The sequence below is a fragment of the Lates calcarifer genome, linkage group LG7_2, assembly GCF_001640805.2.
Source record: "Lates calcarifer isolate ASB-BC8 linkage group LG7_2, TLL_Latcal_v3, whole genome shotgun sequence".
NCBI lineage: Eukaryota > Metazoa > Chordata > Actinopteri > Centropomidae > Lates > Lates calcarifer.
In genome coordinates this window covers 12,704,469-12,715,818 of record NC_066854.1, presented here as the reverse complement: position 1 = coordinate 12,715,818, position 11,350 = coordinate 12,704,469, and the positions used below count along the sequence as shown (strand labels likewise).

General features: G+C 43.1%; 2 protein-coding genes across 3 annotated transcripts; one reads left to right on the top strand and one right to left on the bottom strand.

Annotated features, from left to right (window-relative positions):
- Positions 1–28: 28 nt before the first annotated feature.
- Positions 29–6,420, top strand: cars2 (cysteinyl-tRNA synthetase 2, mitochondrial). Of its 2 annotated transcripts, none has more exons than XM_051066069.1 (15): positions 29–448; positions 537–587; positions 678–795; positions 882–953; positions 1,153–1,258; positions 1,358–1,438; positions 1,664–1,793; positions 1,984–2,117; positions 2,555–2,622; positions 2,722–2,788; positions 3,071–3,209; positions 3,347–3,470; positions 3,547–3,645; positions 4,585–4,797; positions 4,908–6,420. In XM_051066069.1, the coding sequence occupies exons 1-15, from the start codon at positions 186–188 to the stop codon at positions 4,995–4,997; spliced, it is 1,755 nt and encodes a 584-aa protein (XP_050922026.1). In that variant the 5' UTR covers positions 29–185; the 3' UTR covers positions 4,998–6,420. The 2 variants fall into 2 exon arrangements, with proteins under 2 accessions (XP_050922026.1, XP_018559992.1); XM_018704476.2 differs by having other exon boundaries at positions 4,582–4,797.
- LOC108902557 (DDRGK domain-containing protein 1) lies at positions 6,330–9,805 on the bottom strand. Its single transcript, XM_018704480.2, has 8 exons — positions 9,596–9,805; positions 8,783–8,932; positions 8,205–8,323; positions 7,988–8,089; positions 7,743–7,865; positions 7,057–7,095; positions 6,870–6,975; positions 6,330–6,765 (listed from the first exon to the last, which is right to left on the bottom strand). Exons 1-8 carry the CDS (start codon positions 9,681–9,683, stop codon positions 6,605–6,607), a joined length of 888 nt encoding a protein of 295 aa, XP_018559996.1. The 5' UTR covers positions 9,684–9,805; the 3' UTR covers positions 6,330–6,604.
- Positions 9,806–11,350: the final 1,545 nt, after the last annotated feature.

Here is an 11,350-nt window from a genome sequence, read left to right as displayed (position 1 = left end):
GAAGTGTGGATGTGACATGAGTGCGCATGGTGAAACGCAGACTAGCGTGAAATAACCTACTAGCGTAGTTTATCAAAGACTTAATGTGGTCTAGTGCTGTTTGCTAACATTGGAAGCTATTTGCTGTGTTAATGTGCGAGTCGGGAGGCTAGGCTAGGCTAGGCTAAGCTAAGCTAGGAGCGCGTATGCTGCTTCACACACAGCGAGGTCTCACTATGTGGAGGCGCACAGTGAGGTCGGTGTTATGGGAGGCAAAAGTCCTTCGCGGGCTGTTCAGTACAGCTCAGTTAGCCAACTCTGCCCAGGTCACATCAGCCAGGTCCTGCTGCGGTGTTTCAGGGAAGAAATGGGTGAGGCCCAGCGGGTTTGACACGGGTGTAAAGACTTACAACAGCCTGACCAAACAGAAAGAGCCGCTCATTCTGGCAAGAGAAGGTGTAGCTACCTGGTATGGAGTATCGTTATATGAGTAATACACACAGTACCACGTTACATTCACAGCGTAGTAACCGTGTTATACATGCGTTGTTTCTCAGGTACAGCTGTGGACCCACGGTGTATGACCATGCCCACCTGGGTCATGCATGGTAAAGATATAAACACTCATAATTTATGTTCGAGCCAAACACTGTAAACGTGATTTAGCACATCTTTACATGTCTTCTTATATGTCACAGCTCATATGTCAGGTTTGACATCCTGCAGAGGATTTTATCCAGGTTGTTTGGAATCACTGTCATCCACGCCATGGTGATCACTGACATTGATGACAAAATTATCAAAAGAGGTTGGGAGGTAAGATCACAAGAGTGTGTTAAATCAGTTACCAGTGATTTTTTGTATTGGTATGGTTAATCAGAAAATGTGTTTTGCCTTCGTAGGAAAATGTATCTCCAACTGTCATAGCCAGAATGTATGAGGACGAATTCAAGAAGGACATGCTGTCATTAAAGGTTTGTGTTACATACATATACTTTGTAATTTACTGACTGCCTTCAAGGCTGATATGAAATGGAAGATCTGCTGTAACTCTAACCTGTGTCTTGAAGTGAACTTGATGAAAAGATTTTTGTTCCTGTCATTCAGATGTAATCAGAGACACTATATGTGTTATCTATAAACATGTCTTTATCTTCTATTCTTGTTTTTGAGGTGCTTCCTCCTGCAGTGTATTTAAGAGTCACTGAGAACGTGCACCATATTGTCGAGTTTATTAAGGGGATCATTGGAAATGGACATGCGTACGCCACAAAAGAAGGTGAGTATCTGACAACTTGTGGTTGTTGTTTCATTTGTGACGTAGTGGCTGCGTCTGTGCGGCGTCTGAGTCAACATCTGTGAACTGCTTCGGTTGCAGGGGATGTGTATTTCGACATTCAGTCCATCGGTGATCGTTACGGCAGGTTTGCTGGAGCTGTGGATGCTCAGGGAGAACCTGGTAAGTGTGTTCAGTCAGTGTCAGTCATTTTGTTACAGTGTAGAGGACAGATCTGTATCACTGTGGGAAGGTTGGTCTTCTTATTTTCCCAGTCAATCAGATTTCTCCCCAAGTTTTACTTGTCCCATTAAATATTCTGAAATTTGGTTTTCTGAGACCCATACACAGCCAGAGCATCCTGTATGTTAGCACTGATAATGGACAACAAACTGCATGTCTCTCCAGGCACCTCAATTAAACGAGACCCGAGGGATTTTGCCCTGTGGAAGCAGTCCAAACCTCAGGAACCGTACTGGGAGTCTCCGTGGGGCAGAGGGAGACCTGGCTGGCATATTGAATGCTCTACCATCGCTAGGTTTGGAGCTACAACTTGTCTGCTTCATTTAGCCTCATACTACGTTAGTCTGTCATTGGGCTTTTTTTTTTTTTTAATATTATGAGAGCAAATAAGCATTTTACAGACTTGTCAAAGCAGTCTATCGATCATTTTAGATTGTTTGCGTAATGATATCGCCACAGTGTTGTCGTCTCTGTGGTGCTTTTAGCTGTATGTTTGGGAGTCAGCTGGATATCCACTCCGGAGGTATCGACCTGGCCTTTCCTCACCATGAGAATGAGATAGCTCAGAGTGAAGCCTATCACCAGTGTGGACAGTGGGCACACTACTTCCTCCACTCAGGTAAATCCTCTATCCCAGCAACACCCATTTACACCTGCTGCTAAAACATAATCAGCATCTTATACACCTCCTAGGTAGTAGTGTTGGGTGTAGCATGTAGCAGCTTTAATTCTGAATGGGATTCTGCCTATTGACGTGGTTTTTAGGAAACCCTGGTTTGCATTTCTGTCATATGAGCACCAAAATATGCTGAAAACCTGTTTTTTATTTTCAGGAGATTAGCAGTGTATTGGCAGACAGGAGGGGTTAAAGCACTCTGTTAAAGTACAGCTGGAAACACCAGTGAAAAACCTTTTAAATGTGTTGAATAATACTTCCACCAGACTAGCAGACACACATAGCTATATGGTTTCCTACAAACATAAGTGCTATAACATTCTCCATTGTATTGTTTCTGATACAAGATGTCCATACTGATTGGTTGTTACTGTTTTTAGGACACTTACACCTGAAGGGCAGTGCAGAGAAAATGTCTAAATCTTTAAAGAACTATATCACCATCAAGGTACAGCAATCTGAATATTCATCACTTTCCTACTAGTGAGAATAAACACCTGGATCCTCCATATTGTAAGTTCAAGTTCTGTCTTTTGTCCTCCGTCAGGATTTCCTGCAGTCTTACTCTGCCAATGAATTCCGGATGTTTTGTCTTTTGACAAAATACAGATCAGGTTGGAGAAATAATTCTTTTTTTATGTGTGTCTGTTTTCACCAGACTGTAGACTGTCTCTGCAGTTTTGCTTGGTGCAATGTGATATGTAGGAAAATCAAATAATTCGAATTTTGTATCCATGTGAAAAAGCTAGAATATTTATCATTTACAGACAGAAAAAATCTACCATAATTGTAATGTTAAAGTAAAATGAACTAGTAATGCAGCACTATGTAGACTGTGTGTTAGTTTTCAGTGATGAACAGAGGAATATTAATGATTTCCTGTGCTGCCTCCACAGCTATAGACTACAGTGACAGCAGCATGTCAGAGGCTCGGACCTCTCTGGGAACCATCTCCACCTTCATCCATGATGCTGAGGCCTACATGAAGGGTCAGCTGCAGTGTTCACCTGTACAGGAAGCTTTTCTCTGGGAGAGGTTCGTGTTGTGTTCATCCTGTTAGTTTGGCGTTTGTTCCCCGCAGATCTTCTGCTGGGTTCCCACAACTCACATGTAAAAATCCTCTGTAGAAACTGTCATGCTTCAGCTGATGGGGAGAGCTTGTGTTTCTTCAGGTTGGCTGAGGCTAAATCCAGTGTGGTGAAAGCTCTGGCGGATGACTTCGATACCCCGAGAGCCGTCAACGCTGCGATGAATCTGGTTTATCATGGAAACCGCCAACTGCAGCCTGTTTCTACGGTAATTTCTTACTGCACATCAGACTCACCTGGGATTATATAAACAGACTAAAGGTGTGTGGTGTGTTTCTGCCCAGTCTGACGGAGTGGCTCGGAGCCCTGCAGTGTTTGGAGCGATCGTCAGCTACCTGAGAGATGTCCTGGATTTGTTTGGGATTGATCTGCTGCACAGTAAGGTCAGAACCTGGGGCTAAAATATACACATCTGCACATTCTTGTCATTTTTCACCTGGTTGGAAGACTGTGTATGTAGGAGTGAGTCAAGATAAACTACAGTGTGTGTGTCCATGGTAAAGAAGGAACCCTGTGTGGCTGGTTTTAATTGTTCTTGATTGTGTAGCTGAATAGTTCCTCCCTTTGTTCTCACAATAGCCTCAACTACTTCATGAATCTCCTGTTCTACCACATCCCAAAGCAGTTCTACTAGATCCAGATCTGGTGACTGGGGAATAGGGTTGCAAAAGGGCGGAAAATTTCAGGCAAATTTCCGGAAGCTTTCCCAAAACTCTCAATGGGGAAGTTGAGCTAGGGGAATTTGGTAAATCTTGACTTACAAATTAGTATTGAATTAGAAATTTGGGGAAACCATTTTGTTTTGTCATAAGCAGGCATGTGCAAACTAATACAGATTTTAAAAATTCTTTCACTGAACAACAAAAAAACATCAGTGTTGAATAAAATAAACATATAAACATGGTGCTAGCTAGCTTATGTTTAGCATTTCTGATTTACTAGCTGCTTACTGTATGTAACATTTTGATGTATTTTTTTCTTTTGAACTTTAATATTATTGATCAAATATATTCATCCAGTAATATCATCACAGCTTACTTGACTGGATGTAATTCATGAGCTCAGATACAGTAGTGGCTTCAGTAGTCTGTAAGTAGTGTGCTGTGTGCATGGGATTTGGAGAATGCACAGTGCAGGGTAGAAATACAACTGAATTTGCTTAAATGCGGTTGTTTTAATCCAGATTATGCTGCAAGATGTTTTTTTCCAACTATATTTAAATTCCATATTAATATCCACAGAGTTTTTAATGGAGTCCAGACTGGGAACAGTTGTTTCTCACACTTTTCCTCTCTCTGCTGTCCTGTCATCGCGTGCAGCAGGCCGAAGCGGTGAGTAGCTGTGGAAGTCTTCAGGGTGTCGTGGAGCAGCTGACCCATTTCAGAAGCGAGGTTCGAGCGTTCGCGCTCGGTCACCTGGACGGTCCGAGCACCGGATCCCCCAAAAAACGTGGACTTGACCCACAGAGAACCCGTCTCCTCAAAGCCTGCGACACCCTCAGAAACGACCTGGTGCCACTGGGTGTTTTGATAAAGGTATGCTGGGTTGGCTCACATCAAAATGCAAACTGGTTCATAGTTTGACTGCAGAAATAGCTCCATGAAGCACATTCTGTGATATCAACTGTGAAGTCTTGTGTTTTCAGGACAGAGGAGCCACCTCTACATGGGAGATCACAGAGGGAAAACAGAGAGGACAGAGAGTCCACGATAAAGACCAGGAGACATCGAGCTGAAACCAGACTCTACCTCTGAGACCAACTCTTTAATTTAGGCTTCAATTTAATTTCACCAACTGAAAAACTTTTCTGGAAATAAGAGACCAAATCATCCTGATTTCATAACAGAGCTGACTTTAAATGAAATGCCTGATGTGCCTGTCATCAGTCTACAAACTCTCATGTGATGAATATTATATATGAAGATGCAGTGTCTCTCTCCTCTTCGTTTCTCTCTTCAAGGGCTGGCCTGAAAACCTGCACCCTCTCCCTCTATGCTCCACTGTAGTGCAGTATAGTGACGTAAATGAAGAGAGTGCTGCTAGTGTCACATGACCTGCCTGTCTGACAACGCAAGTCACATCATCTGCAGGGAAAGCAGAATGTGTGCACTTTAAAGGGCCATAAGCAGTTCATCTGTCACTGTGGTCTCCTCTTAGCACAGCCTGTTATATTTCAAACATCATGTTGGATTTGCACTTTGTTGAGATGATCTAATTCTAGTTCACTTCCAGGTTTTAGAACCAACATGTGAAAGTCTAAACAGGAAGTAAACGCCATCCTCTCCTGCTCTTACATCATACTGTACTGCACAGTGTTGAGACATGGGTCCAGGCCTGCGTTCAAAACTAAACTGAGTGAAATGACTGAAGTGTCTCAGCAGCAGCCATGATCAGAGCTGATTGTTAAAATGTTAAGCAAGGAAGCTTCAGTGCAAGCAGAGGAAACACTGACCTTCCTTTACTAAAGGAAAGGAGATAATTCAGTGCAGCAGCAGCATTTAAAGCGACACCACAGCAGACTCCAATTAATGTAGAAATAACAGAGCACTTATTTAATTCTTGTGACATGATCAGAAATCCTTGCATAAGTGGCTGAGCTCCAAATCCATAAATATAAATGTCTTCTCATTCAATTTTATTATTTTAATGACACAACAATATATAACATATATTATGTTTTTGAGTAACTGATGGTTAAATGTTCCTCTTGTGAGCTGTGATTCTGTGCTGGACAGGAAACCTTACTGAACTGTAGCCTACAGCAATGACTTTGTCACTGTATGTTTTCCATGTGTTATAAATAAAGTTTGTATTTTAAGAAAAGCCTTGTGTAAGTGCAGGCAGATTCTTGTTTCTTTGCTTTAAGTCCTTAACGTGGAAAGCTGAGGTCTAGCAGCATCCTCTGCATCTTGTAGAAAGAACGTGGATGAGTTCAGAGGCACGTTGGTGCTCACATCTTCCTGGTGACTTCCTCTTTAATTAGTACATTTTCTCCTCTGCCTGTCCATAAAAGTCATTTTACAATAAACACAAGCAAACACAGAAAAGATGAGACAAAACAGGAAAGTATTTTTTTTTCTTATTTCCATGTTGATGTGTTTGTTAACTTAATATCTTACACACTAAAAAGTGTGTTCACTTTTAGATGAGTCAAACATCATTCCGGGTCTATCTGAAGCCTGACAGCTGCTGGTGAACTAAGGGTACTGAACCATGATCTGATCTGGCACCAAACTCCAGCCAGCAGCAGATAAACAATGCAGTGTGTGATTATCACCAACACAGATCTGAGTTCAGATTTTCTCTTCAGCAGTCTCTTGAGAGCTGTTGTCGTGGCGTCCATCAGGCTGCGCTGCGGCTCTCTGGCACCAGATTGATCAGGGAGTTACTGGCCTGAGCCAGCTCTGTGATGGAGACTCTGCCTCTCTGTCTGATGAACTGAGCCACTGAGTCCAGCTCCTCCGGAGTGATGGAGATGAACTTCCCTCGGTCGTCAATCACTCCTGCAGGAAAGCAGAAAAGCTGCTCAGTGACTTCATCTGAACGTCTAATGTTTCTGTCCTTCCTCTGAGGAGCTACATTCATACCTGCCACAGGTCACACTCACCTGTGAGGGAGCCCTCAGCTAACAGGTCCTGCAGTCTGCTGATAGCATCCTGAGTCCTCATCCCAAAATGAGAGGCCAGGTCCTCCAGGAGAACCACCTTGGAGTCCTGCAGGACAGAGGAGAAACCACTGAACCACTGCATTCATATATTTCAGTGCAGGCTGGAGTCTGTAGAGATCAGTCTTACCTCAATGTACTGGATGAACTCTTGCAGCAGGTTGCGTGACTAAGGAAAGAACACAAACATTTATTATATATATTATATATATATATATATATGTCTGGAGTCCTGCTAAATGTTAAAGAGCAGAGGTAAAACCAAACTTTTGAATCATAAAGTTTTCTATGTTAAAGGGATAGCTCTGTTATTTTTGACTCTGGATCACATTTTTGAGTGTAAATAATAAATAAGGACAAATGATGGCTTTTTTTTTTTTTTTTGTTTTTTCTCAACCAGACTCCAATGACAAAAACAGTCGACACAGGAGCTGCTGAAACACAGCTGCTTCCACCTGTTAGTTTGCCAGTAATGGTGTGGCACATCTACTTCAGTAGACGTGAATGCTTCTTCCACCACTGAAAGTCACACAGTAACACATAGTAATGAACAGATGTAGACAGTGGCATTCCAGCAGCTCCTGTGTTATGCTCTGTAAAAATACTGTTTTTGCCAATGGAGTCTGGTAGTGATTGCCAGGTACACTGTCCCTGTCAATCATTTATATGGGAAAACAAGGTCCAGAATTAACAATACAGGAGTTATCCTTTTGTCACACAACAGACTATTTAGGCTATTTAGCATATTTTGGAAGGTGATATTATAATCTGCTGGACAACAACGCTAACGGCTAATGTGGTTGATAGTGATCTGACCTGGTCCTCACTGAGCTGCTCCTCCACTCCCTGGTCTTCTATGATGAAGGAGGCTTTGAGTCTTTGGTACTCCTCCTCCTCCCGTCTGTCCTGCTCCTCTTTGGCTCGGCGCTCCTCCTCCTCCTAAATAAGCGAGAGCGTCAGCGTCTCCTCTCACACACGCCACACACACACACACACCACACACACACACACACACACACACACACACACACACAGGGAGTCATGAGTGCTGAGCGTGTAACCTGTTTCTGCTCCAGCTGCCGTTCTTTCTCCTCCTCCTGCCGTCTCTCCTGCTCTCTGAGCTCCTGCATCTTCTTCCTCTCCTCCCTCTCCTCCAGCTCCGCCTGAAAAGAAAACACAGTTTAAACCGTGAGGGCTCTCATCAGACACTGAACTCAACTGAAGCCATTTTGAAATTTCAACCAATCACACACTAACCAATCAGAATGTCTCTCTCACCTCTCTCTGGGCCTTCTTGGCCTGTTTCTCCTCCAGCTTCCTCTGCTTCTTAGCTCCAACTTTTGCTGTTGGCTGGAAGTTCTGCTGCTCCTGCTCTTCCTCCTCCACACGTTCCTCCTCTGAAATAAACAGCACACTTCTTACATGTCCTATACATCACACATTAGGAGGATCACAAGTGGAGATGTCTGCAGGGCAACTAATTATTTCCCTCTTCTGCAAATTTTACATTTCTGTTTTTAGATTTTTGACCTTGGAGAACCTAGACTTGCATAGAGTGCATGTGTTAGAGCATTCTATATGGATAGAACAAGCACTGTATGAATGTGTGTGTGAATTGGTGAATGTGTGCTGTGGTGTAAAGCGCTTCGAGTGGTCGACATGAGTAGAAAAGTGCTATATAAGTGCAGTCCATTTACCATTTACCATGGCAGAAAAAGCACACGTCATTAATACAACTTCCCGTTTAGTTGCTTCAGCTCCAGGATCCTGGAATGGCCTCCTGGGACACATCTAATGCATGGAGTCGTAATTATTACTTACTTAAAAAAAAAACAACTATATATGACAGTGTTTACCATGTTCCACTGCGTCTCTCTGTGGTCGTCTGTTGGCCATCACTGCAGCGAGGTTCCTTCTCCTGCGGGGCATACCAGCTCCCCGATCCTCTGCCACCGGCTGAGGGGGGCCTGCTGCCCGGACGACATCCCGCCGGTGCTCCTCATCAGCTGAGCACACAACATGTCATTACTGTCTATGCAATAAACTGGAGTGAGACTGGTGCACCCTTACCCATAACACAATAAGACTCTCCTCTATCCATTCATATGGCTTAAGGTAGGTTTAAAAATGTTCTGTTGAGGTGTTCAGGTGCTTCAAATGCTGATCTAAAGCCTCTTCATACTCAGTATTAGCACAGTCCTGACATGTGTGTATGTATGTGTGAGTGTAACCACAGAATACCTCAACTTTAAGTATAAAACGTATCATAACCCATAGCCTGTAATGAGGCTTTCAGTTACCTACTCTTAATACAAGAACAACAACTTCCCAAGTGTGATACACTGGCAAAACAGACAGAATATAACATCTAAATAATAAGCAAAGAGATTCAGTTACTGTGGCTTCAGCCAGCAGCTATGGGAATATTTCAGGTTTATGTGGCACAGTGCAGCTTCCGTAGTTTGACAGCTGTGAGCTGACGTTGACATGAGTTGAAGCTGAAAAGTTCACAGCTTTAATCTTCGCTGTTTCCCGTCACGACCGACATATTTACTATAGTGGCAAAAACCTAACACCGTGTCGAAAAGGTTTAGGCGGGTTTTAAAAACGCTACGCTAACAGTTAGCATTAGCTTAGCTGCGTCAAACCAACGCTCTGCGGCTCCTTACCTTCCTGTGTTTTCCTCCGCACCTTCAGCACGAACAAAATCAGGACGATGAGGATAGCAGCAGCTACCAGATACAGCGCCACGTCCATGTCTGTTCTGAATATACACTTTCACTAAATAGCTAGAAATTCCCACGTCTCTAACTCTGTACAGCTCATCACAACAGTGCACGGGCCCCCGCAGTCTTCTTCTTTGTGTTAATTGGCGAATCGCAAAACCACCATAGAAGATCTCTGCTGCCACCTACTGTATGGAGTGTGTAAAGTCCTGACATCAAATTCCCTGATTGTTGATCAATTTAAATTAATAAATAAATATAAATGTTCTGGAATATGGAAAGGTATATTGGGGGGGGGGAAAGATGTAAAAATACATTTTTAAAGAAATGAATTGTTTTTCAAAAAATAAATAAATTATGCTTTTGACCAACATGAGGAAGAGTTTCCAAATTTAAGTGTGGATGCAAAATAAACAGTATCTGGAAAAGACACAATTCTAAGAGGCCTTTCAGCTTTACAGTAGCAGTTTTTACTAATGGAAAAAAGTCTTTACATAAGCAGACATGATGCCACCTTTGCAGTTCTGAGAACAAATTCAGCAGGAAAAGGTAGTTTGTCCTCCTTCCAGGTGACATGCAGTGCAGTTTGACACTCTGTAGGTGGCAGGCATGCTGCCTCTGCGGGCATCTCACACAAAATAGTGAGTAGTAGTATGTTATCACAAAATAGCATTATAAAACTAATAATGGAGTCAACCACTGCCTGGTTTTACAAAAACCCTGGTTCCATCAACACAAAATTAAAAATATTAAAGTTCATTCTTGACTGACATAATGAGATAATCTTATTTTATGAGATAATCTTCCATAAGGGGTCCCTGATGATGTCATAGTGATGTCATCCTGTGACAAACATGGAAAAACATGTGCATTTACCAGAAACGGAGGATTCAGTGGCGCCCTGACAGCACATGGGAATGAGCGCCCTGATCAGCTGGTCTCTGGTTCGACTCCTGGCCGGGTGGGCCGTGTCATTCCCCTGCATCTCCTGTCCCACCCCCACCCCACCCCCCCACCCCCCAAAAAAAAAAACTGAAATGGATGATTCAGCAAAATGCTGTTGAGTTGCATTATGGGAGATGTAGGATTTAGTGTTTTTAGAGCTTTACTCACACTCACACATGTGTTCAGTTTTATAAAAATGATGAAGTTTGAGTGAAAAGAGACAGATGTTGTTTGATAGGAATGCTCCTTTAGTGTAACACTGTAACTAGTTCATGGGCTGGTGAAGTGCAGCGAACTCCTTCTCTGCTCGTGCAGCAGGAGCTAAAAGAATGTCCCAGTCAGCAGTTTTTCTCAGTCAGAGAACAGCAGAGGAACGCAAGAACGGGGCAGAGGAGAGCAAATGGAAGTGAGGACGGGTTAATCGTATAATCCTTTCTCCCAGAGAAAGATGTGAGGCTCCACCGGCCGTGACAGTACTTTTCCACCGCCAGTGACATCTGGAGGACACAGTCTCCTTCTGGAGCGCCCACTGCAATCTGATACCCCCCCCCCTCTCTCTCACTCTCTCTCCTTTTCGGTGTATCTGTTCATTCTTGTACATGGAAATGTTTTGTTGCTACTAATAACACTTTTCATGATGCTGGTGGTGTGTGTGTGTGTGTGTTTTGGGGGGGGGGGGTTACTCCCTGAGCAGAAGTGTCAGTATGATGAGTCTCTGTATTATGTTTCACAGTGAGTTGTAAATGTGTGCAT

What these genes read in the sequence shown, in the direction of transcription:
- cars2 (XM_018704476.2), top strand. Translation starts at nt 186, where the DNA reads ATGCTGCTTCACACACAGCGAGGTCTCACTATGTGGAGGCGCACAGTG. An exon ending in AGGACATGCTGTCATTAAAG is followed by an intron (nt 954 to 1,152) that starts GTTTGTGTTACA and finishes CTTGTTTTTGAG; the next exon opens with GTGCTTCCTCCTGCAGTGTA. An exon ending in GAAGCTTTTCTCTGGGAGAG is followed by an intron (nt 3,210 to 3,346) that starts GTTCGTGTTGTG and finishes GTGTTTCTTCAG; the next exon opens with GTTGGCTGAGGCTAAATCCA.
- LOC108902557 (XM_018704480.2), bottom strand. Translation starts at nt 9,683, where the DNA reads ATGGACGTGGCGCTGTATCTGGTAGCTGCTGCTATCCTCATCGTCCTG. An exon ending in GCGGAGGAAAACACAGGAAG is followed by an intron (nt 8,933 to 9,595) that starts GTAAGGAGCCGC and finishes TTGTGTGCTCAG; the next exon opens with CTGATGAGGAGCACCGGCGG. An exon ending in AGTTCATCCAGTACATTGAG is followed by an intron (nt 6,976 to 7,056) that starts GTAAGACTGATC and finishes TCTGTCCTGCAG; the next exon opens with GACTCCAAGGTGGTTCTCCT.